The sequence below is a fragment of the Chroicocephalus ridibundus genome, chromosome 5 (genome assembly GCF_963924245.1).
Source record: "Chroicocephalus ridibundus chromosome 5, bChrRid1.1, whole genome shotgun sequence".
Lineage (NCBI taxonomy): Eukaryota > Metazoa > Chordata > Aves > Charadriiformes > Laridae > Chroicocephalus > Chroicocephalus ridibundus.
The window spans coordinates 60,582,169-60,607,013 of NC_086288.1; the positions used below are offsets into that span (position 1 = coordinate 60,582,169).

General features: G+C 40.1%; 1 protein-coding gene across 5 annotated transcripts in view; it reads left to right on the forward strand.

Moving 5' to 3' along the window:
• SLIT2 (slit guidance ligand 2) overlaps positions 1-2,268 on the forward strand; it is a 266,756-nt gene extending 264,488 nt beyond the window's left edge. For 4 of the 5 annotated variants that reach the window (XM_063336087.1, XM_063336088.1, XM_063336089.1 and 1 more), the window contains one exon: positions 815-2,268. In XM_063336087.1, coding sequence (XP_063192157.1) covers positions 815-1,056 — 242 coding nt within the window. In that variant the 3' untranslated portion in view covers positions 1,057-2,268. Of the gene's footprint in view, positions 1-69; positions 159-814 lie in introns of all 5 variants that reach the window. The other variant, XM_063336090.1, reaches the window with a different exon arrangement.
• Positions 2,269-24,845: the final 22,577 nt, after the last annotated feature.

A 24,845-nucleotide genomic window follows, 5' to 3' on the forward strand; every position in this document is an offset into this window, starting at 1 on the left:
TGAACTATTACCTTTTACCTGCTGTATCTTTCTGTATTTATTGTTTCTCTGCCTTCTGCAACTGAGAAGCCAAATCCAATGATTCTGCTCCTAGTTTTATCACAAACTCTACTTTTGACCTCTCAGCTTCAACTGATTTATCACAGCGAATTATGCAGGTGAGACGGATGAAAACAGGATGACTTTTCCCCCTACCTTTTTCTTTTTCCTTTGTCTATCAAAGCTCTCCCTCTCCCTCTCCTTCCCTTACCCCAGATGGCATTTATTTTGTATTGTACATAGATGTGAACAGAATAGAAGAGTATGGTTGTAGAACTTTTAACAGATGTCTCATTTTTAGCTGCTTTTATACCTCAGTAATTTATGAAGTTAGTGGAATGTAACTTGTATTAAATAACAGTTTGAATAATATTAAACTCCAGGTCTAATAAATTAAATTGCATGCTCTCTGAAACATTTCCCTATGGTAAATAGAACCAGCTGCAAGCAATGTAGGAACAGAAGATGTGTATTTTTATAAAAGAGGAAAAGATTTAAGCTTCCAATTTTCTTGTCATTGTAATAGCTTTGTATTTATGGTTTACATATACATAATATAAACTTTGCTGAAAATAGGAGGTATAGGAAATAAAACTCAGCATTAATCAAATTACGTTTGCTAGAACCCCTAGTTTCTGATATACGGTCTGAGTCAAACTTTAAAATATCCATCCCAACTGCAATTAGAAACACAGCATCTTCCTTAGCAACGTCAGCCGCTCTTTGACCTGTGTCTCAGAAGTGTCTCTCTTATTTTAAATGTTGTTTTCTACAGAAATCTCTTGTCGAGGGGAACGAATCCGAGATTACTACCAAAAGCAGCAAGGGTATGCTGCGTGCCAGACGACCAAGAAGGTATCGAGACTAGAATGTAAAGGAGGATGTTCAACCGGGCAGTGCTGTGGACCACTGAGGAGCAAGAGACGGAAATACTCTTTTGAATGCACTGACGGGTCGTCATTTGTGGACGAGGTTGAGAAAGTGGTGAAGTGTGGCTGTACAAATTGTCCCTCCTAAGTGTCCCTGTCACACTTGTCTTTTGAAAATGTTGTATACTTATTGACCGTGTCGGACTAATTAAAGCTTCATAGTGGAAATATTTGAAATATATTGTAAAATACAGAACAGACTTATTTTTATTATGAGAATAAAGACTTTTTCTTCATTTGAAAAAAGATTCAAGTGCTTGAACTGAGACTTCTCATAACCAAGAGGAGCTTTGAAGAAAAAAAAAAAAAAGACCTGGTAACATTGCAACAGAGATGGGAAACTTTAACTGCTTTTAACATGGATTCTTCTTTATAACATGCTGAAGATACACTGACACTATACACATGTGACTTTCAACTTCACAGCTCAGAGATGAAATATTGACCAGAACACGAGGCTTGTTTTTTCACTTTCGTATCAGTATATTTTATTGTCTTGACAGGCCATACAAATCACTTACCTATGGAGGAGGAGGCATTATGAGTGAAAAGAATCAGATTATACAGAAGTAACAATTGTATGAAATACATTTTATCCTTTGGAATTATTAAGCATCTTGAGAAGACGGGGTCCCATTTAATGGATGGGAAACGGGAGATACGAGAATATACTATAATCCTGAAATCTCCTGATGATGTATACTTTTATGTCAGCATGTTAGCAAAAGAAGCATAAAAAAGTGTTTATCTGCCCTTTTCCAGTATTAATTTTTTGTAATATAAATGTTTTTTGGGGATGATAAAAATAGATTATTGATGGATAAATTAGTAATAATATGGATTTCTGTTTCTATGAGTTCTAAACAACTCTATACAGTATTCGGTTTCATTGAGAAATATTTATTGTATCAAAGTACATTGTACTTAACCCTTTTAGGCCATCCCTTTTACTGTTTTTCAATGCTTTAATATATATTAATTTATATTTGTCCCAGTATTTTTGTAATTTTTTTTATTTTTTTTTTTAAAAGGACTTAAAATCAGGATTTTTTGCAATAGAACTAACGTAGCATGTCGTCTTGGGGTAAATGTTTTTGGTCTGGTTTTTCCTCCCCTTCCCTTTTTCTTTTCCTTAGAATCTGTCCACTTGGTGTCCCTGAATCTGAAAGTGATGACAATCTGCAGTTTTCACATACAGCAGATATTCAGGACACCTTCCAAGAACCTGTAATGTATGACAGAAAATGTCTTTACAGTAGGTGGCAATTGTAGAGAAGTTAATTTTCCCTATATTACAGTACTTACAGAAAATAAGATGGCGTGTAGAAAATGACATTAGAAGGTAGATCTTTATAAATTAATATTCCCATGGAGCTCTTTACCTTTTTTATAAAAAAAGAAAAAAAGGCTGTGCTATCAAGAACTGTGACTTTCCCCAAATAATAAAACTACTTTACTGCCCTAATGTTCCCCATGTTAACATGTTGCTGCTAAATTATAATGTAGAACTGGTAATTGATAGTGGGTTGTGTTCTTCTTTCAGTAAAACCCAGGGTACCCTGTAAAAATGCAGATGTTTTTCAATTTTATTTTATTATTTTTTTTACAAAAAAGTTAGATGTACATGTGTAATGCAGTGTGCTTTGTCTTATTTGGACTGATATCAGTAATGCTACTGATGTTTGTAAATTAAACAGATATTTACTTCATTAACAGCTTTTATTTGTATTCTTCTGAGAAGTTTAAATTGTCTAACAGCCTTTAATTAAACACCTGTAGTTGCAGAGAATATTTGGTAAAAAGCAGAATAAAATCCAACCCTAGATCTAGTGTATTCATTGCTGAAAATCCGAAGAAGGAATTAACTTGGGATTATTACACCTACAGACAGTGACATCTGAAAATGTCGGTTCATTACGAACACAGCTGATCTCATACCAAAATTAACAAAAGACTTATACATAAAGTACGCTGCGTGAAGAGGCAGACTGAGTCTATCCTAATATTTTAATGGTTACACAAATGGCAATTTGACAGTTGTTTTAGCAAGTAATTGGATTCTTCAGAGGGATTAATTTTCACTAATCTTGGACTAAATATTTTAAATTTAAGCAATTGGATGGGATGATACTTAACCAGGTTTCTCTTCTTTAATATAATTTTTACAGATACCTCTGTATTTATTTTACTAGCGTACTTCAGAATTTGTCTAAATATCCAATGAAACAACCTTTGAGATGAGGCCGCCTTTGCAGTTTCTATGACTTCTAAAATAATCTTCTGTAAATAAGGGAAGTTTTGCGGAAAAAGAAGCCACTTTTACACAACAGTACTTATATGGCATTCTTGGATAAACAATGTTCTTTTTCTGCGTATGATCAAAATCCCCGTACCAGGTATCTGGAGTTGGCCTGCTTTCTGTCCTCGCGCTGACCGAGAAAGAGGAACCTTGCACTGCTATTCAAGCAATGCTAGCAGCTACCCGTGACCATGAGGCCATCAAGACAGGGTCTTTTTGTGGTCTGTAAGCTGAACAAAACAAAAACTTAAGAATTAGGAAAACAAACAAACAAACAAACAAACAAACAACTTTGGCACCCACCCCTCTGGAGAAATATAATGCAGCTACATCAACCAGTGACTCTCCTTAGAAACCTGAGCAGCCCGGCATTCTCACCAAAAGTCCTTAAGCACCTACAAGGTGTGCCACCGTGCATGACAAGAGGTAACTTTATCAGTGGGATGGGTCACCTGAAACCTTTCTCATGCCTACATCAAGTTTCTTGTAACATTGCTGTAACAGGCTGCCTCGTGGCTGTATTCCTCAAAGGGGAAATGGGGGTCTGAGGGAACTGTAGCTATAGGTGTAGCTGGCACAGTGGAGAATTTAGTTCAGTACAGAACACTCCAGGCACAGGTTTTCATTCAAAAACAGAAGTTATGCAGCTTTTAACGCAGTGCTCAGGGATTAGGTTTCTCCTCTAGGGTCTGCTTCTTGCTATAGGAATTGCTCTCATACAGTCTGCTTTTTAATGGATTGAATAAAATGCATAAACAGCATTGAGTCTGAAGGATGCGGCTCAGTACAGTGACCAGTTTCCTCACTTCGAGTTAACACTGCATAGAATTCAAATTCTTTTTTCATTAGAAACCAAGAAAACTGAAACTTGCAGATTCCATCGTTTTCTGCCAGTATTCTTAAAAGCTATAAAAAAGAAAGCACATGAATGCTGCTTAATTTGTACTGGCTCATGCACAGCTCCTACTGTCATCTCACAGATGATAAAAATGTGAAAGAGCATGGAAAAAGACCATTCTTCTTGAATGAAACGTTAACAAAAGTCATTGCTTTTTTTGTTCAACACTGAAAGTCAATTCAGAACAGGAACTATCACACAGGGAACCAGATTCTGCAGCCTGTATTAAAGTTTCCGGGGTAGGTGGATATGTGAGTGGTAGAAGTACTGTTTTAAGCAAACCAATGGTAGGCTTTGAATAAGCTTTGAGAGATACAGTTTCTTTTCTAAGCTCTACTGAAATAATAATTTTGTCTTGTATTCAGAATACTTTTTATTGCCATATGGGGGTACCATGAAGCGTAGCATGACAAGAACCATTGTAATATGACGATGCTCGGTATAGGTGTGTCAGTCAGTATGATATTCATATGATTTTATGAAGGCATTGGCCTGGAAAGACCCAAATGCAGAGTTTTTGTAGATAACAACAAACCTGGCAGACCTGATGATGCACAGTGTACTTGCAGGGACAGCCGTAAGGCAATAGAGAAGGTGGATGGCACCATGCTACTTTTGATGAGATGAGTGGTGATTGAGATGAGGGGGAGAGCGGTACATTTGGAAAGGAGCTTGTTATTGAGAAGAAAATGCCCAGAAGTTTTGGGAAAGCATCAAGAATGTTGGGAGGCTGTTTGCATTGAAGCTCTGGGCTTTGGGAGCTTTATCTGTTATTGCTTGAAACTGATTTAAAAGAAACCTCTTTACAGTTCTGAAAAATGCACACGTGATCTTTCTATCTTGGGTTAACCTTACTGTTTGAGGAAAAGTTTACCTTTCGAAGCTGTTCAAAATCCCATCTTTTGGTTCCTCTTCTCCTTTAGAAGCGAGTGTTATTCTGGCAGTAGCTGATCAGGCACGCAAGTGTCTGTGCTTCAGCTCTCCCACCTTACAGTGGAGAGCCTGGCACATCATTTCAGTTCCCATAAAGTGCAATTCCCCAGCTGAGCCATTCAGGATTCTTGGCTTTTAGAAGAAATATTTATACACTGAGCTGGTATCTCCAATCTATTTAAGATTCCTGGAGTGGAAATCAGGAAATCGTTGGTAGTTGTGACTATGGAGGGGTTGTCAGGAGTAAAGTAAAACTGAAGTGTTTGCCTGCATGCCTGGAGAGCCTGGCTCATCCTGGAGAGCCTACTGTTTTACTGTGTTCTTTATGTATTGTGTTCCTGGCAGAGCGGGAAGTAGCGGTGCTCATCCTTTCAGAAATGCCTGAGAGCAGAGGGATTTTGTGTCCTTTCGCAAACAGTCGAGGGCTGGAAATCATAGGCCTCTCTGGCCCTCAGCCAGGTTAAACTGTGTATGTATACCTTAACATCAACCATCATCTTGGACACCAACAGCTCCCGATGTTAAGAAAGTGAATAAATCTTGCTCTCAGTTTAATAAAACACAGATGGGAAAAGCAAACCAAACAGAGAGTTAACAGCTCTATTCACTAGTCTCCTGGGCTCCATGTGATTAAATCAGAGTTGGAGGGTATGTTCCTGCTGCTGCTGTTCTGGCCAGTGTCCGTAGGGGTGATGGCCAGCAAAGGAGAAGTATTCTGTCAGTGCTGCGTGTCATTTGTCAAGCTGAGAAAAAACAGCCATCTCGCTGAACAGCAAGACTTCTGGCTATCCACGGCCCCAGCAAACACGCTCCAGCTCTACAGCATGACACCCATGCTGCAGGAATTTTGCTCAGCCATGGGAACTGACTTTAAAACTGCCTCCCAGATCCACAGCTTAATTTCCAAATGTTGATCTTAGTAATGCTTTCTGGTCTTTGCAACGCCATCCTTTTATTTCCTTCCAGCTCAGAGGTAAACTCCTTTAGTTCTAAACATCAAGCCTCAGTACTCTCAGTCGCTGCCCTATACTACATAGGGGAGATTAAGGTTTGGGTTTTGTTCCTTTCTTACATATTCGTTAACATCTGTAGCGGGATCAGAGGACCTGCCTTAAAGTGAGACAGGTTACGCATCCAGCTACACAGATCAGACATTTTCATGCCCTTTATAATTTGGAAAATGTTACCTCCCGTGGAACAGTCTGACATATATAGATATAAACTTACATATTTTATGGATTTATAGACTCAGACCAGGAGAATTGTTATCCGCTTTTGTCTGCTAGAACTTTTTCTTTTTTTTTATTTAAATTCCTTTTAGGATACTTCCCGTATCACAAGGAACAAGTACAGATAGAATTAAAGTGCCTGGGTTGCTTACGCTGTCATTAAAGTTCCTTAAAAAGATCCAGTAGCCTTTTTCCAGGACGTTTTTCTTCTTTCTCATAGTTTTTCACATTCTGGGCTTCAGTCTGTTGTTTCTGTATGATGGCCCATTTGTCCACGTTGGTTAATGTCCAGGACAGATTTAATTCATCTAAAGAGAGGGAAAGGATACCTTTTTTTTCCTGCAGCTGTGCCTAAAATCTCTCACAGCACATCTTTAGAAGTATGTTTTCTTTCAAAGTCCTCTGAGAATAGGTTAACTTGAGCTGTTTTTACTGCAAACTTGTTTTTTTGCTCCTGATCAGCTTTATTTATTTAATCACATTTCTGTGTTTCTGCTATGGTAACAGCAATAAGAGCAGTGCCGGCTGAGCTGTGCTTTAGAAGTTGCTTGCTGTTTTGAAATAGCAAGTTTAAAGAGTATGAAGTTTGCCTGTTTTCTCTCTTTTTATATCTTTTTCAGTATTATTATTTTAATTTTTATTATTAAATCTCCTTTCCTATCAGTTCACCCATTTTTGAGCAGTTATATAATTATTTTCTAGGAAAAAGGTAAGGACACAAATCAATGTCAACAGCAAATAAAAGCGACCGCAGAAAACACATAGATCTACCAAAAAGCATTGTTTCTAAACTCTCAGAAAAATCAGAAGGAATTATTTATTAATTGTTGCCTTCTTTTTTGCTGAACAAACTTTTACATTATTATCGAACAAAGCTATTAAGCCAAGTACACCCCTAGAAATAATTAATGTGGTGTGTCCAGGGCTAGAGGAGGAAGAAGAAGGGGCCTAAGAGTTACCTAATTCTCGTATGCCTTTTGTGGAGAGGAAGGTTTGGGCACGTTTCTGTGTCTGAATAGCCAGTGAGACCATGGATAGACTGCATAGACTGCACTGCAAAAAAAGGTTCGTGTTATCCTGAATAATAATAATAATAATAATATAACAACCGCCTAATGAGAAACTTTGCAAAGCAGCTTCAAGTTGAGAAGCAAACGGTTTGTTAACTCCCACTTGATCAAAACAGCGCTCACCACCCCCTATCACAAGCCACAGACGGGCCTTTGGCATTCACCCCCAGCTTCCCTCCAGCTCCAGGCACTCCAGAAGCTACTCACTTCCCCCCGCCTTCCCACCCACCCGGCTCCGGACCTGGCTGTGCCTGCCATTCCCACAGCCCTCCCAGATGAGACACTTCTTCCTTCCCTTCCCTTCCCCATGAGTCACAGCAATCACCTTCCTGCCTGTGCATTCACTCAGATAACTGGTGGCATCTGGTGGGGGCAAAACACCATGCTGGTGATGGAAAAGAACACTCTGAAGTTAATCAATATTTAAGCATTGAAAAAAACAAGCATTATTTATTAAACTGTTACAGCAAAGTGCTTGTACCAATCAGCAGGAACGGTGGCTGACAAAATGTTTAAGTAATAACCCCCACACACACTCTGTGTGTGACATGGAGAGTGAGGCCTCTTCATTTTCACTCTGAAAAGCACTCGCAGCTTCAGGTTAATTAAAAGGAAGGCTAAAGAGACCTAGTCCTACCTGAAAATCTGCTCAGCAACCACATTCAAAAGCTACAAACAAACAAAAAATATGCCCAAACCAATTTTTTTTTTTTTTTTTTTACTAAGAGAACAAAGAATAAACAATCAAAAAGGTAAGGTACGAGTGCCTGGGAAATAAGAATGATAAAAAGGAACGAGCTCTGGCTATATCAAATTGCTAGGCAGTGAACGTACAAGGGAATTAACTGCTGCAATTGCTCATGGGTAATAGATACAGCCCTATATTTTCAAAATTTTGTAGAAAGGACACTTAACAGCCCAGAAAGTAGTGGCGAGCCGCAGAAGTCATCCTACTGTTACTTCATGCTGACATGAAAGAACTGTTTGGGAATAACTCCTTTTGGCAGCAGTGACCACAGTCCATTCGAATTTCACATGGTAATGAACAGGCTTGTAAAATGGAGAAAAACAACGGTATTAGCCCATAGAGAAGAAAATATTACAGATTTAAGACATCTAGGGCCAGATTCACTATAGGCTCAAGCTGCTTCACGCTGTTTCAGTGATGCAAAGCAGCTGCAAACCCAGCTTCGCTGGCCTGGAGCCACCACAACGTCTATCTGCTAAGAAAAAGGAGTTACGGTTTCAGTGCAGCAAACCTGGGTTTAGAACGGCGGTCCATCCTCCAGCCTGTTGGCTAAAGGAGCCATTGCTTGCGTTACTTCGGAAAAACCTTTGTGCCCCTCTCGCTTGGCAGTGCCCCTCTCCCCCATGTACGCCCTGCCGAGGATTTGTGGGAAAGGAGCTCGCTTTTCATTCACTGCCGCCCTCCAAGCTCCAGAGGAGCACAGAGAATTGGCAATTCCTCTTCAGCAACAGCAGTCAAAAATGAAAGACAGGAGGTCTTTAAACAAAAAAAAATTAAAATGAAGTGAGTACTATTGTAGTAAAACTGCTTCTAGTGAAGTCATTCCTTTAATACTCACTTTTAAAGACTCATTTAATTGTGGCTCCATAGGAAAGCATTATGGAAAACAGATTCTTGTAAAATCTTTTCTTTAGTGTGTGTGTATATATATACACACATATACAGGGTAGAAAGTACATACTGTTGTTTGTTTGTTTGTTTGTTTGTTTGTTTTTCAGGATGTGAACTTCTTTGTGCTTCTTGGTTCCCCCGAGCAGCTCTGAACAACAGCGGGGATGGTTCAGAATTCAAGGCAGCCGGCAGTGAGCGAGGCAGTTTGACCTCGTCGATCTTGACTTTGCGCCCTGTGCGTTTAACTGCAGCATTTCCGCGTGGCACGCACTGGAGTTCACCGGGGTACGGCGGATCTATTTTAGTCACTTGCACGCACTGGAATAGCTGTGTGCACATGCAGATCGCTTCTTTATTCTTGTTCTTTTTTTTTTTTTTTTTGTTTTTAGCCAAATTAGGGGATCAAAGCCATGTAAAACCTTTTGTAATGAAACTTGAAGCCACATGTAATGAAACCAGATAGTTTTTCTTTTCTGATCTAAAGTCTTTCCTGTTTTCAGGCATTACTATAAACCTACCTCTTACATCTTGGACCAGTCTGTAACTTGGTCCAGCTTGGATTAGATTTGCAAACAGTTTGATGAATCTGGGATGATTTATAGCTTGAGGTAGAAAGAAAACAAACAAGAGAATCTAAAGTTTGGCCTGCTGGAGGCTCAAAATCAAGCGTAACCTCCTACTGACTCCTTTTGGATTTTTGTGTCTTTTCAAATCCCAAAAGGAAAGCACCCCACTGAATCTTAAATCCAGCACAAAAACCATAATTCAGTGGTAAATGTAAAAGCAAGTTTCACAAATATCCTTTCCTTTTCTGGGAAATTTCCATTTAGACTTAAGTGAGGATTTTGTACAGAGGGAGATTAAGGAAAATATTTCTTCCTTAGTACCAAGAGCTGAATGTACTCTTCTTTGTTCAGAAGACAAGAAGTATATCTATCAAAGAGCACTTTATTCATGCCATCCACAAAATTGTTCATTCTCTTTTAATTCAGCTTAAAAGGAAGATGACAAACATCAGCAGGGAGCTGTTTAGCTAAAGGAAGTGTAACATTCGGGAAAATCAATGCAGATTTGCGAAGAGAGCGTGGCTTAAACTTAGCAGGAAAATAATGTGAGTTATAGCAGCTCTAAGGGTTCCTATTTCCTATCTACTTTTAAGCGTAGAGAGTCTAGACGCAAGATATGTCTTCAGAGAATAAGGGAGTGTCTGTGAAGAATATGGTACACCGACATTTCACAAAGTGGATTCTTTCAAAAATGCTTCTTTACTGGTTTAAAGAAATCCATAGGACCAGTTTTTTCTTTAGAGATCGTGGCGGTTATTGGTATTTCTACCTGCTACTAGTGCACAGGCACCAGGTGACTCTTCTCTGGGCCAGGCCATCTTCGCTTTCGGCATCAGCAGGCAGAAGAAGAAGAAGCCAATCCCACAAGAAACAGCTGTGCAAAATATGCCTTAAGCAAAATCCGAGTGAGCAGATGCTCTGCTCCGTTGGACTGGTGTGGGTGACACTCTGTCCCACTTAAGGGAGAAGCTCAAACCAGGAGCCGATTGAAGCTGTTTGCGTATTCCAGTATTTGGCCAGAAGTAATGGAGCGTGTATTTTGAAACACCTTAATTCCCACATAACTAGAAAATAATAGTATCAAAAATCACAGATTTTTAAGAACAGAATAGCAAAGGTAGCTCTGATTCTTGATTTAAAAAAAAACATTTTGTGCCCACAAATAAGACAGAAATGTGTCCCTACAAGCCTGAAACCACAACTCTTTCCGTGATCAACATTTAATCCCTGGGTAAAAGAATTTAAATCTGTATCACATTACAATACATTCAATATTTAAATTATCTTTCTTATTTAAAGGCAGCCTAAACAAGAGACCAGTGTTCATGTTCCAGCAGGTCATGTTTCCTATTATTATCAATAGTGGGTACTCTCAAAGGACAGACGGACAGTTGAGGCTCAGCAACCTAGCCATGAAATCTATCCACACCTTGTGTAAGGTCAATCATGCACAAACCCATTTAGCCACCCTTTAAAATACACATGAATCCTTTAATTCAATCTAGATCAAAATGCTGTTTTCCTCCATCCAAGGCATGAAAATGTATATAACAGATTCAGAAAAAATCCACATAATTATCCTGGCTGGATGTGAAGTTTCCTTCAATCTTTGATCTATAATGTAGTAATGTGTCAGCTCGACCAAAGTAGTTTTATGTGCAGGAAATAAGACAAGCTGAGTAGCTTCATGGTTAATTGATTAAAAGGTTCTAAAGAAGGTGCAAGATCAAAGAGCAACTTAATGGTTTTATGTTACTCTAGAGAACTGTTGGTCCACTTGTCTGACAAGACTGACCTTGGGCAATGAAGTAACAGGCAATTAAAAAAAACCTGCAGGACTAAAACACAGATCATATTTATCTAGTTCAGCATCCTTATTTCCTTTCGCAAGTAATAGGTGGCACACCCCAGTGCTCTAAGACAAGTTGCATTTTGTTAGCCTTTTATGCTATACAGTCTAAATATTGAGTATACAAAATGGACTGTTGCCTATACGTGCCCTGAAGAAAAAAAAAAAAGCACAGAAACTCAGAATCACATGATGCCGTGCTGTTGGTTAAAAACCTATAAAAGCAAACAAATGTCAAACTATACCTGAAGGACAGTTCTTTGTAGAGTCCTTGGTCTGTGGAATCACCGAGCTGCCTTGGCCAACTTCACTGACATTGGGAACTGATGACACCTTGTAGCTTACAAGATTGGCTCATCTTGAAAAGTATATTAGGAAATGGGAGCTGCTCTAAAGTAATATAACTGCTTGCAATAAAGGAAAAAAAAACTGTTAATGCATTGACTCTTAAAGAAGAATTTAATAAGGCCATTGTCTATATGACACACTAAACCACCAATACTTTCTGTTTAGGCTGTCATCACTGGGCTATTCAAGACTCTCATGAGCACAGTTTGGTTTATGTCTTCTGAATATGAGCATTATACTTACACAGAGGTAAAAGAGAAATACTGGGAATATTAGGCAAAGGAAGGCAAGAACTGCAACAATAAGATCTCCGCACCGTGACCTGAATCCAAAAGTTTTCTTAGTCCTGATCCAGGGTGGTATTTTGTACCCACAACCAGATAATTTTTTGCTTTACTCGAACAATTAGGACAATCAGTTAAGGCACCAACACTCATACGACTGGAGTTGGACTCAGCCTGGCACTCGATTCTACCAATAACTCAGTCTCCAGTGCTTGGGCTTCTGGAAAACGGTACTCCAGGTGCTTACAAGTCAGATGCAGCCTTCCCTTCATGCAGCAATGACTTCACAAGTCAAACACACAGTTACTTTAAAAGAAAAAATAAAATCACGTTTCTCCTGTTTTGCATTAATCCCGTCCTCATCAAAACCAAGGTTTTGTTACATCTTTTCCCATATATTTTCTAATGCTTATTTATATCCTCACCTCATTACTGTGAATTAAGGCCCCTTCCTAGGCAGTCCTGCCACTGTTTCCACCTTGGCAAAGAAGAGAATCCTTTCTCTAAGCATTTAACTCCACTCCAATATCATCAGGAGACCTTGGCCATGTGACAAGAGATATCACGAGATGCCCATCACTTAGAGCAAAAATATGAAGGCATCGTTGAATCTGAAAACAACTTCCCTTGAAGGAAAGCCATTCTGTTAGAGGCCTCTAGCAAATGACTTGAATAGCCTGAGCTATCGCAAACAGAGATAGACGGTCACGGAAAATGTCACAAGACAAGCAGCTTGGGAAGACTCCTCTCATCTATTGATTATAAATTAATTAACACATCTGACCAATGTGTTAATGACACTGTAGTATGGTCTACCATTAATGTCTTTTATTTACACGAACATGACTTTCAGGTCAAGGATGTAAAAGTTCCCTGTTGGTCTATTTACTTAAAACAAACAAACAAAACCCTACTACTGCTCCTGCTGGCCTGCTTTGCTCCACAAAGAAGAATACCCTACTTGAGCTGCCCAGCTGACAGCTCTGCTAAGTGCCTGATAAGCTGCCTTTCCTGGGTCACCACTGAGTGGGAACTTCTGAGCTGTGTAATGGGATTAGCTTTCCCACACCATTCCCGGAGAGCCCATTGTTGAAAGAGGAATAGTTTTATTCATGGCAACAAGTCAAACACAAACCCTTGGCAAGTCAAATTAAGAAAAAATAAACAAACAAATGGAGTTTTGGCAGAATCTGGGATTTGCTCTATTGGAAATTTCTTTGTAAACTGATGGAGAAGTTGACTGATCTGGAATGGACCACTACAAGTACAACAGAGCTAAAGAGTAACTCGTTAAAGACTACCCTTTTGTCTTGATAAAAGATCTTTCATTACCTCAAAGCCCTTTCCTTCACAAAGGCCCTAACAAACAACCCCAACCCAGCAGCACATCTTTGGGATGAGGGGGAAAAAATACTAACTGTTCGACTTTCTGGGAAGTAGTCTTGAATTAGTCATTTTATAGTTTCGCAAGTACAAAAGCCAGGGAATTGTTGTGATTTAAGGATATAATAATTTTCAGTGCACAAATTCCCTTTATTGGAGTATAAATGGTGCCTTGAGGGCACATAAAAGCGCTGATCTGAGCCTGGCAGAATCAGTTTTATTGTATTCTACTGCGCAGAAACAATTACTTTAGTACAAATTGTCATATGCCATTTTTCAGCCTGATCAAGTTCAGTCTCATGATTGTAAATTACTTTGTAGCTGAGAGGTACATCCAAACGTCTGTGGTTAATACTGTCTTGAACCTTTTATAATCTAAAGGTCTTCTCCTTTTGTTTTGCTCTAGCCATGAACGCTTTTGTTCCCATGTAAAATTTTATAGTCATACTTCCAGTGTGAGCCATTTTCACAATGCTTTTCTAAATCTCAATTCCATTCCCCAAACGGTTCTGCCTCAGCGCTTAATAGTACTTTAAAGACCCACTGGAACTGGTACTTCCTATTTTGGTTTTCGAAATCTTTGGTGGACCTGATGTTTTTCCAACGTCTTGTTATGAAGAGATTGTCTCAGAGGATTTGATTGTCACCTCTGCTTTTTGGTGCTTCTATTTTTCATAATGAACCTGTAGCCACACATCTGTAGTTATGCATGTGTATGTGCAGTTGGACCTTACACTTCTTCAGCTTGGTGAACACCTCACAATTTAATTAGCAATTACAGTATCTTCATATATGTCATGGTTTGGGGTAGAGCAGAGACAACCTTCTGTTCAGTGAGAGGCTCTTGTACACGCTTCTTTACCCTGTGGAGGAGTCGCACCTGTGGGGAGGAGTGGACAGATCAGGTGACCCAAACTGACCAATCGGGTGTTCCATCCCATCTGCCATGCTCAGTGTAAAAGCTGAGGGATCAAAGTAGTCAGGTTGGCTCTTCTCCAGTGGACTCTTCTACATTGGCTCTTCGTCTTTGGCTGTTCTTCTTCAGCTGTTCTTTGGATCTTCTCCAGTAGGCTCTTCTTCAATGGATTTCTCCATTGGCTCTTTGTCTTTAGCTTTTCTTCTTTGGATCTTCTCCAGTGGGCTCTTCTTCAATGGACTGCGTCTTCAATGACTGACGTCTGAGGAGGACCCTGTCAGCTCATCTGCCTTTTGATCCTGGTCAGTGTGTTCCCATTTGTCACTGAGTCCAGTCTGGAACTTTCCCAGTGCCTGCCCGTGACATCTCCCTGGGAGCTTGGTATGGTTTTGCGTATATTTGTATATATTGCATCTATTTCATTACTTCCTTTTTATTTAATTCTTAATATTTCATTAAAGTAGTTTAGTTTTTTCTAAACTCGTATATCTCTTTATCTCTCTTTCTCTCCTTGGAGCGAGAGGTGGGGGAGAGCATCTGTTGTCTTGTCATTGGCCAACCCTGCACAAATCATGACAATATATAACTTTTTTTTTTCATTTATGCATCAACCAAGCACCTGGGGAAATAGTCAGGGCATTGTGCAGAGTCTCACAAACTAAGCACAAGTGAGAGGCAGGGTGAATTGTGCTGGGGCAGGGTCACACGAATGCAGATTTACCACTGTAGGGATTAGTGCAAAGCTCTCTGAAAGGAGTGGGTTATGCTGTGTAGACATATCAGCTCAGCTGGGACTAATTTGGGAAACCCTCATCACTACATAGTGTGATTTTAAGTCTGAAATATCTCAGGGTCTTGCAAAAATAAGAATTTTTCTCTTATTAAAATAACTATTGAACTTTCAGATTGCAGAGAGGTTTTCTTCTACCTACAGCCACCACAACAGGAACTGGAGAAATGTGGTGTTGAGCTGGAGCTAACAAGCCCAGTCAGACCTTGATGAGAGATAACAAACTCTTACGGCTTCTTGCTGACGGTGTGGCACCACGCAGTTTTCTTGCCATCCTTTTCCTCGTGATTTCAGGTCCAGGGGTGCAGTGTTGGGTAGTTGCTGGCATGAGTCCATAGGCTTATTAACACCACAGCCCCTGCTCTGTGCGGCGTCGGCACACAGTGCTGCTGGGACAATGATGGTTCTGGAAGCCAAATGGTACTACATTTGTCCCTGCTCTATCCCTAGTTTCACAGACTCTAGATGAATGAGCACAGTCTCCCTGGCACAGCTGATGCTCAAGACCCAGCTCCCAGGCTCGTTAGTGGTCAGGGAAGAGCATTCCAGAAAATTGCATTTGTACCTGTAAAAATGAAGGGAATAATAATATAATCAGATTTTTAAAAGTGCATATGTCAAAACTAGAATACCTAGATATGTTTGTGTCTATCAGATTCAGCTAAAGAGATCCATCTCACCAGTAAAATACCTGGTGCTCATCAAAGCTGTGGACTAATCTTTTTCATTTTCCTTTTGACAAGGTCCAGCGTCTGAGAGTAGTAAGAAATAGAATATTCGTAGCTGAGATTTGAAATGTTGTTGTAAGTAAAAGACCAGTTAAACAGCAGAAATCAAAGAGTAGGTTGAAACGGCCGTTGCCTCTTCAATTTAAAAACAAAGTATTAAATACGTTCCTAACTACTACTGTCACTATTCAAAGCCATATCGTAAAACCAACTCAGTGCAAATTTGCACTTTGGTGGTGAAGGATGGTGTAAATATTATTATTATTATTGTTATTATTTATTTAGAGTCAAATGATTAATGTAAATGATGAAAAACCACTCATGCAGCTCTCCTTGCCCTTGATGGATAATTAGTATTCAGCAAAAATCCCAAAGCATTAAAATACTTATTCAAACAAGAATGTAGCTAGTCAGAATAAACAAACCCAACAATCTAAACAAACAAAACAAAACCCAACTGGTGACCTAACCTCCTCCCGCAACTCACTGCTTTTCTTCACTACTTGGGGAGTGCACGCAGTATCTGTCTTAACAGATACAGTCCTTTTGTGACTGTGCAAGGACACCAGTGTATTTATTGCTATTTGTCCCCCCATTGATCGCTTCACTTTCCACGTGAATATGAAAACTATTTTAGTTATTTGTTGAAGTTGTCTTTAGAACACTGTACCAGTTTGGAAGACTGAACTGCACACTATAACTTAAGGAATCATTTTCGAACTGCATTTATGGTATATACACTAAATGAAATGGATGGACGCACAGAATGGAATAATACAGCGGGACTGAGTCCATATTGCTCTCAAGAATGTTTTACCAATATTTCCAGTGGGACACTGCTTACTAGGTTTGGTTTGTAACGACAGTGGTGCTGTTTTCAGTTTTGTGGATGGAAATTTACACAAATAGTAGCTGACAGAACAGGGAACAGACTGGAGTGGCCTGTCCAAAAATTTTATCTACTTCCAGAGTACAAAATAAGTTAATAAGCAAAAGAAATAGCAAAGGAAGGAGGATAACAGGAGAAAACACCTTGGGGGCTTTTGTGTGCAGCAAAATTTCTGCATATAGTGTGAGCCATCTGACAGTTACAAAGCATACTGTGGCCCACTAAATACAGACTGAACTGCTTTGCATCACTGATTAGGAAAACTGTCATAATTTAAACGAACTGTAATTTTACAGAATGTCTAGAATAGTTAAAACCTAAAGAAGTTTGGGACTTTAGGAACAAAGAGATGGTAGTGGGATTCTGAGAAGTGACACCACATTTTTCATTATCCAGTCCGAAAAATAACTGTGGAATGAGATAAACTTGTCCTACTCTTGCTGCAATCTTGAAAGAGCCTGAGCAGAACTAAAATAGAAGAAATAAAGCTAGCAGGTAGCAAATTCACAACCAACATAAGAAGGTGAGGGTGAGCCGCGAGACTCCTTGTCACAGGCTACTGTGAATACTAATAGTCTCCTGAGGTTCAACAGGAGAAATCCACATGAGAGAAATCCATTGAAGATTACTGAATATGCAGCAGTCGTCCCTGGCTCAGGATGTTCCTGAATGGCAAATGGCTGAAAGCTGGGAGAATACTCATGGGAAATGTTATGTACAGTTGCCCTGGCTCTCCTAGTCTTCCCTGGGCACTCAATGGCAGGACACTGTGATGCGTTAATCTCGGCTATGACCCAGTATGCAATTCAACAAAATTCTTTCTGTTAGACAAAACCTGCAATAATGTTAAAAAGATTTTCTGGTGAGATGGCAAGTTCATAAAAAAATTTAAATACATATTTCTCCTGTGGACTGAATTACTTTTCAAAACTCAAAAGCTAATAGTTATACTGACTATTTGTCTATACCTTCCCTCATGGTATATACCCAGTCCTGGCAGGCTCTCACTTAAGTTTCCTCTTTTGCATCCCATACTGTATAACTATTAGCGTTTACGCTACAGAGGCTACCGAGTTTCCAGGCTCTTGCATTCCCAGCCTTTCTGACAACACCACTACTCTTTTCGACCTACTCTTGAGAGAGCTGCTTACCATCCTAAGCCTTTGAGCTCCCACTATTGCCAGAATCTGCTCCTCCACGCTGCAGCACTTCCACAGGGGCATCAGCCCATGAGATTCACCAGCCAGCGCGAACATGCTGGACTACCTACTTTGTCATCGAGGGAGAGCAGTGCAGTCTGCAGCAGTGCAGTGCGGCGCGGTACTCATTCCCCGCCCTCACTTTCCCCATCCTTTCCCTTTCCTTCCTCAAAAATACACATGCTCAAATTCTACTATTGCAAGTAAAGAATACAGAAGTGTACCATGATGAGGAATATAGCAAAAGCTTCTCTGCCCCCCCCCCCCCTTTCTCTCTGATTCATTGTGTAGTTCCTCCTTCAAATCTTTCCCATCCTCCCATTTCTCTTTCCAGGTCTCTTCACGTATCAGGAAGTAGAACTGTGGAAAACCAGAATGATGTCTGAATCACAGGAACTACAATCCATGAATACACGAATCTAAGAGTCATTAACCTGAAGCCCTTGCTGTGCTCTGCTTGCGGTTCCCATCCGATATCCTCATTTTTAATTTCCACCCACCCCCCTTTTCTACACCCGTTCCTGCATACTTTCTCACTGCTTTCACTTGGAACCCCGGTGCACTGCCCCTTCTCCTCCCTCACCTCCCACCACCTTTCCTGGAAAAATCTTCTTTTTCTTCTTTTTTTTCTTTTTTTTTTTTTCCCCTTCTGTTTTGTTTGGTTGGGTTTTTTTACAAAGAGGCTTTAATTCATCCTCCTCCAAAGCCCAGTAGACCAAGTGAGAGCAGGGCAGCCTTACTCCCCCCACTTGCTAGTCCTATGTGGGCAGGGACAGAGGGGCTGGCGGCTGTTGCTACACCGCTTTCTGAAAACAGAAAAAACGATGAGAAAACTATTACTACCACCACCACCTTTGGTCCTATCTAAATCACTTAACCATGACTGTTACCGCAGCTCCCATCCTCATCACCATCACTACAGCCAATACTCCGAGGCTGTTACTAGCTCTCAGCCACCAACTTGAATTGAGTGCTGTGGACCTTAAGGTTGTTTTCAAACCTCTGTATCATAAACAAAGAAATTTTTCCTACCATTCCTGGACTTGTTATCTCATGTGCCAGCTGTGCTTGGTGTGTGGGAGACATCAAATGCTTTTGTGAAGCAGTACATCCAAGCTGCATGTTCCTCAGAAAGGAACCTTACTGCAGCTCTCCCCTCTATCTCATCCAGCAAAGGGAACCTCACGGGCTCAGGAAAAAGCTGAAAGGTCTGTTAATGTTATGAAAGACAATGTCGTACCCAGCTACGCTTCTGCAGATGTATGTTTGGTTAGCCAGAGCAACAGCACCCCTGGCCCGCCATGTTCTCTGCAGAAGTCCTAATCACATGGATTTATTCCTGTCGTTGGCAAAAAATAATGAGGAAAGAAAAAAAAAAAGGAAAAGTAGAAATACTCTCGTGATGCTTTGTGAATGCACGGAGGACTTTTTTGTACTTATTATTATTTACCTCATTCTGTGCAGGGCTATAAAGTCCGGTAAATTTGTTCTTAATCGATGCTTTATATACTACTACTGATCTGTGCCCTACAGCAGGGAAAAAATGGTAAAAGGTTTCCTGACAAAAAACCCAATTTCTCTGACAACCGAACTATGAAATACTTCCATTTCCACTTAACAAACTCTTCTATTTTGCCACCTTTGATATTTGAAGTAAGAGAAAAGTTTTGATTTTTCCCTTGTTTCTTTCCCCAAACGGAGCGAGGCTGCAGAATGCAGAGCAGCAGCTTCCCCGGGGGAGGCGCAGAGGTGGGAAGCAAAGCCAGGGAACGATTGCCACCACGTGGGGAAATACAACACTGCAGCCTGGCTCCCGCAATTGGTTCTTTCCCTCGGCCACTCTGACAGGGAAAACCTGTCAGTCACCTCTCACAGCAGCACCCTAACAATCAGCTGCAAGTTTTCAACTTTGCCTTAATTATTTCCCTCTGCGGAATATAAATTATATTTATCCCGCCGCAGAAGTTTAGTAGTGAGTTTTGATTTTCAAATAATTACAGAGAAATCGTTTGGTGAGCAGTTTAGCCTGTGCATGTCTGTCTTGCATTTAAAGAACACTACCCCATGAAGACTTTTTTGTGGGTCTAAAAGCAAATTCTAAGTCCACAGAAATCAGCAGGAAGAGAATAATGGCATTCTCTGTGGGCGAAGGAGAGGGGACCATCCCACTTCTCTTTCTTCATTTGCATGATGTGGCACCCATGATATTATAGACAACTGACTACCTGCAATCTAAAATAGTGGTGAATGTTTCTGAATGCACCCACCGTTGTGACAAAGCGGTCATCTTTGACTATCCTCTCCATTTTTAGTGGTGTATTCTGGTTTATGTAGAGAATATCGTGTTTCTAGTTCTGTCACTGCTTTCTCTGACATTGGGTACCATTTCATCTTTCAGGCTTACTGTGCTCACAGGTATATTCTCTCACTATGTTTCTGCTTACAGGCACCTGCACCTGTTTGGTGAAAAGCATAATTAATAAAAGCTGGTATTCTGGGGGAGTTCTCAACATCATTGGGCTATCCTAAAGCAGACGAGAGTAACACCTGGATATATCACCACGTGTTCGTCAGGTTTGAGGGACAGGAGAGCCTGGGTTCAGGCCTAAGCTCCCAATCAGGCAAAAGAAGATTTTGAACTTGAATTTTCCATAACCCAGCGATGTTTCCATAGCCCAGTGAGTCCTCTAGCTCCTGGGAGCTAGTGCTTCCAAAACCTTTTGTTAGCTTTGAATGGTCTGAGCACTGTGAATTCTAGAAAAGAATTCACAGATCGCTACCCAACCCACTCTTTTCTCCCCCCAAGTGTTTGGCTTTTCTCTGAAACCACAGCTGTCTCCTTAACATTTTCCATGAACTAGTGCTGGCCACTGCCTGCTCAACTTCGGTACCTTCTGTGAATCTTGTTCTTAGGTATTTACCAATTGATGCACTGTGGTAAGGACTCCTGAAACAAATTAGGAATGAAGATCCCAGTGAACAGCGGGGAGGCAGGAAATCAAGTATTGTAAAACTCAGATTTAGGTCCGGTCACTCAAAAGAAATACAGGTTCCTAACTCTTACTTTTTTGACTGTACCAGTGGGAGTGGATCTCCCTCCATAAATAAACAAAGTACCTTGGCAGAAATAGCTGTGATTGTGCCACCATCTGAGAGCTGGCAATGGAATGAATTCTCCTTCCTCAGCAGCTGGCAACACCAGAATAAAGAACAAATTCAAACTGCCATTATTGATGGCAATATGAAAATTTAGAACAACAACAAAAAAAACCCCAAACAAATCCTGATGTGTCTCATTTTAATCCTGATTTCATTTTTGAGGTAGCATAGTTCATTGATGGGTGGGTATAACTGGTCTATTTTGGCTCCTGAGAGTACTAGCTAACTACAGCAGATAGGAACATTGGTTTTGTGTGGCCGTGGTACAAGACGATTACAAGTATAACCAAACCATTGCACAGCTGCTCTAAACACTTCAGTAAGTAACGAAAAGTGAAGCGATGGCGACTTAGCATCTGTGTATCTATTTGGGTTTAACTTTCTCTGACTGACTCAAGTACTGGTGAAAAATCTGACTTTCCTAATTATTTCAGATCAGCAGGATATCCTTGAGAGCAATCAAAAAGCTGCAGCTGTCCCTGCAACTACTTGAATTTGCTCAGCCTTGCACCTTAGTTAACGATGACACCCAAAGCACCGTGTCCGCGTGCTAATGACAGAGACCTGTGTATTCCATGAATGAGACTCAATTAAGAGTCTTGTTCAGTTCCTGAATTTGGGTGTCATACCTGTATGCATTTTTGTTACTCTGCAACATGAAAACTTAAAAAAAAAAAAGTATTCCTGTAGGTCAGTCTGCTTCTTGGGAGTTTGCCTCTGAGTTTTACACAGGACTTTGATCTGCTAATCCGAAATCCTTGCAGCAATTTATCACTTAGTAACGGGCAAACAAGTAATTTCTGGTGTATTACAGAAAAAATTAAGCAATCCAGCAGTATCTATGGACTGTTATCCAGAATTGTTCAACTGAAATGGCACTGTTTCACACCAATTTTCACTGAGGATATAAGGGAATATTCACAGGTCCATCAGCTTCTGGCAGGCATTGGGCTAATCATCTGATACAGCACTTGATGAAAAAGCCTGGAGGCAGAGGAACCTGAAAACTACAATTAGGTGTCTACAGTCTCTTCTGTAGCTCACGTTTATTACCAAACCTTGTAAAAGAACTTCTCTTTTTATAGAGTACTATTTATAAAGCATGTAGAGTGGTTAAGTCAGGATAAAAGCCCTGGGGAATGGTATTTGAAGACTAAGGAAAACATTCCTAGAGACTTCAGTTTTAAATGCGCGCTTTTTGAGAGACCAGTGCGAATTTCTAACTTTTCGAAGTTATTAGAGAAATAAAAAGAATTACCAAATATGTTGAATTGCAGAAACATGTTTTGTTCTTTTACTGTTCCTACTAGGTTGTGAGAGTTGTTAGCCCCCAACTGGGGTTAAAATTGCACTTGGTTTAGAAACTTCTAAAAGAATCTGAAATTAAAATATATCGGTCTGTATATTATTAGGTGAATATTGAAGAATATAGTAAGATGCAATATGAATCCATTTTTAAGGCTGTTGGTAATCCCTTTATTATATTTAGCAAAATATAGCAAACACCTATTGTCTAAATAAAAGGCTGCTACAAATAGAGAGGGAAGTGTTGACAATACAAATTAATGAAATGATGACAAAAATGCAAGTACCAACTCCCTCCCTCCCACTTTCAAAAGCCTGTACTTGAAGAAATGTTCTCCCCACCGTTCCCAACTGGCACTGGCCAAATGCCAAGCCTAAACCATACCAAACAAATTAGCTTAACAAATGTATAAATATGCTCAGACGAAAAGATCTAACACGTGACTGCTTTATGTGATGTTCTTTTAATTAGCCATATTCCAATAAGCCTCAGTTTTAATTTCATAAGCCCAGAATCCATTTTGCTTTGGTGAATCCTTCTCCCCCTCAGTAATTAACTATTTAACTGTGATAATTAAAAAAGAAGTCAAATTGCATGTTGTTTTTATCAACAGTGATACCTAATTAATTAATCATTGGTTCTATTTAAATTAGTTGAGTATTGTTATTATGAACAGAATGCAATCAGTCTGGAGTTAGCTTTCATTTTCATATTTCTATATGCTCACCTGAACACGCTCACATACATGTGACCACATTTCTTTTCATTATAAAAACTCCTTGCAAATTATTCATATTTTTGTCTTTTACTGATTTTCAAGCATTTAGAAAGGCTTATGGCAGTTAAATTAAACAAACTAAAAAGTACCTAATGGAGAAACTCCTAATAACTGGAGCTAATGCTACATAAGTAATGATAGTGGCTTATGACACCATATTTAAAACTATGAAGTGGTATCATCATGATGGAGAGAAATGCTAAAATTTGTCATGTTTTGTTGATCTATACACAGGATAGATCTTACAAAAATTTTCCTTCTAAATTGTCCATCCTCTAAGTATGTTTAAAATGTCACAGAATAGTTCCTATTACAACTATCAAAAATAGTGGGACACAGTATGAAAAGCATTTTATTTTAAACAAACACATTTTATTACAAGTATTTTGGCTTATATTCTCCATGTCAACATTCAGCAAGATCTTAGAAAAATACAAGGCCAGGTATAATAATGAGGAAGCTACTCAAGCAGCAGGGGAGCTGCAAATTCATAGGCAAAGAGTAACAAAAACCATTTTAAGATTTTACTGTAGGAATCAGAAAGGACTGAATGTGTGTTTAACCTTAGGACTTCTCTTTTCCCAGTTCTTAAAATATCATGTGAGTTAGGAAAAGATATCCCTAGGGGCGTAGTTTCATCCTACCCAGTTCCAGGAACTTAGGATCATTTCAGTCTGTGTTCCTCCCATAGGGGAGGGAGAGAGTTGGGCTCCTGCACAAAAGGGTGAATCCCACCCAAGACCAGCATGTCCCCAGCGCTCAGGTGCTTGAGCCTCACAGACATGTGCCACGGGGCCAGTGTGTCTCTCTGCAGGCAGGCAGTGATGCCTTGTGCTGGGAGAGATGTGGTGGTGCTGCCCCAAAGCCAGGCCACCACCCCTGGGTAGGACCTCATGCCTGAACGAGCCTTGCGTGAAGGCAAGGCCCCGAGAGCCAGATGTAGCCATCTGTCACAGTTCAAGAGATGAAACGGAGGGACACGCGTCTATCAGGCATCCACGATTCAGCGGGTATCTCTCAGACCCTGATTTCACACATGACATCTCACTGCACGGCAAGAAGCGCAGTCCATATATTCAACGTTCAAAGTACATCAGGACTGCCTGTCATACCGTACACATCACTGCACCGTAACACTCTTATTTTGCATTTTTTCAGGAAACCGACTGAACTCTGAACTCAGCCCTGCTCTTGCACAGAGACTGGAGTCTGACTTGTCCTTTCATAACCCAGTCGTTTCTGTGCCTCCAGGAACTCAGTGGGAGCTGCTGACTCCGCAGAGCTCATCAGTGGTATTTTGCTTCATGAGACACAGCGGTTCATACCTCCCACTGACTTAGGAATTGTACTACTACTTTCTTCCACGCTTAAATGTAGCTGTAGTCTGTTCTGTACTCACAAAGCAACTATAGCAGATACATGTAAAAAATGATACTAAAACCAAACCTTGCTCAGAAAAGTAGTTCTTTTTTTCTCATGATGGAGATGAGCATGCTGGTTTGTGTTTTGTAGTGTGATTTTTAAGAGACTTGCATGGTCTGCTTTACAAATACTGGATTCTTCTGACACCATTATCAGCTAGTAAAATCTATGGATAAAAAGACATCAATTCCT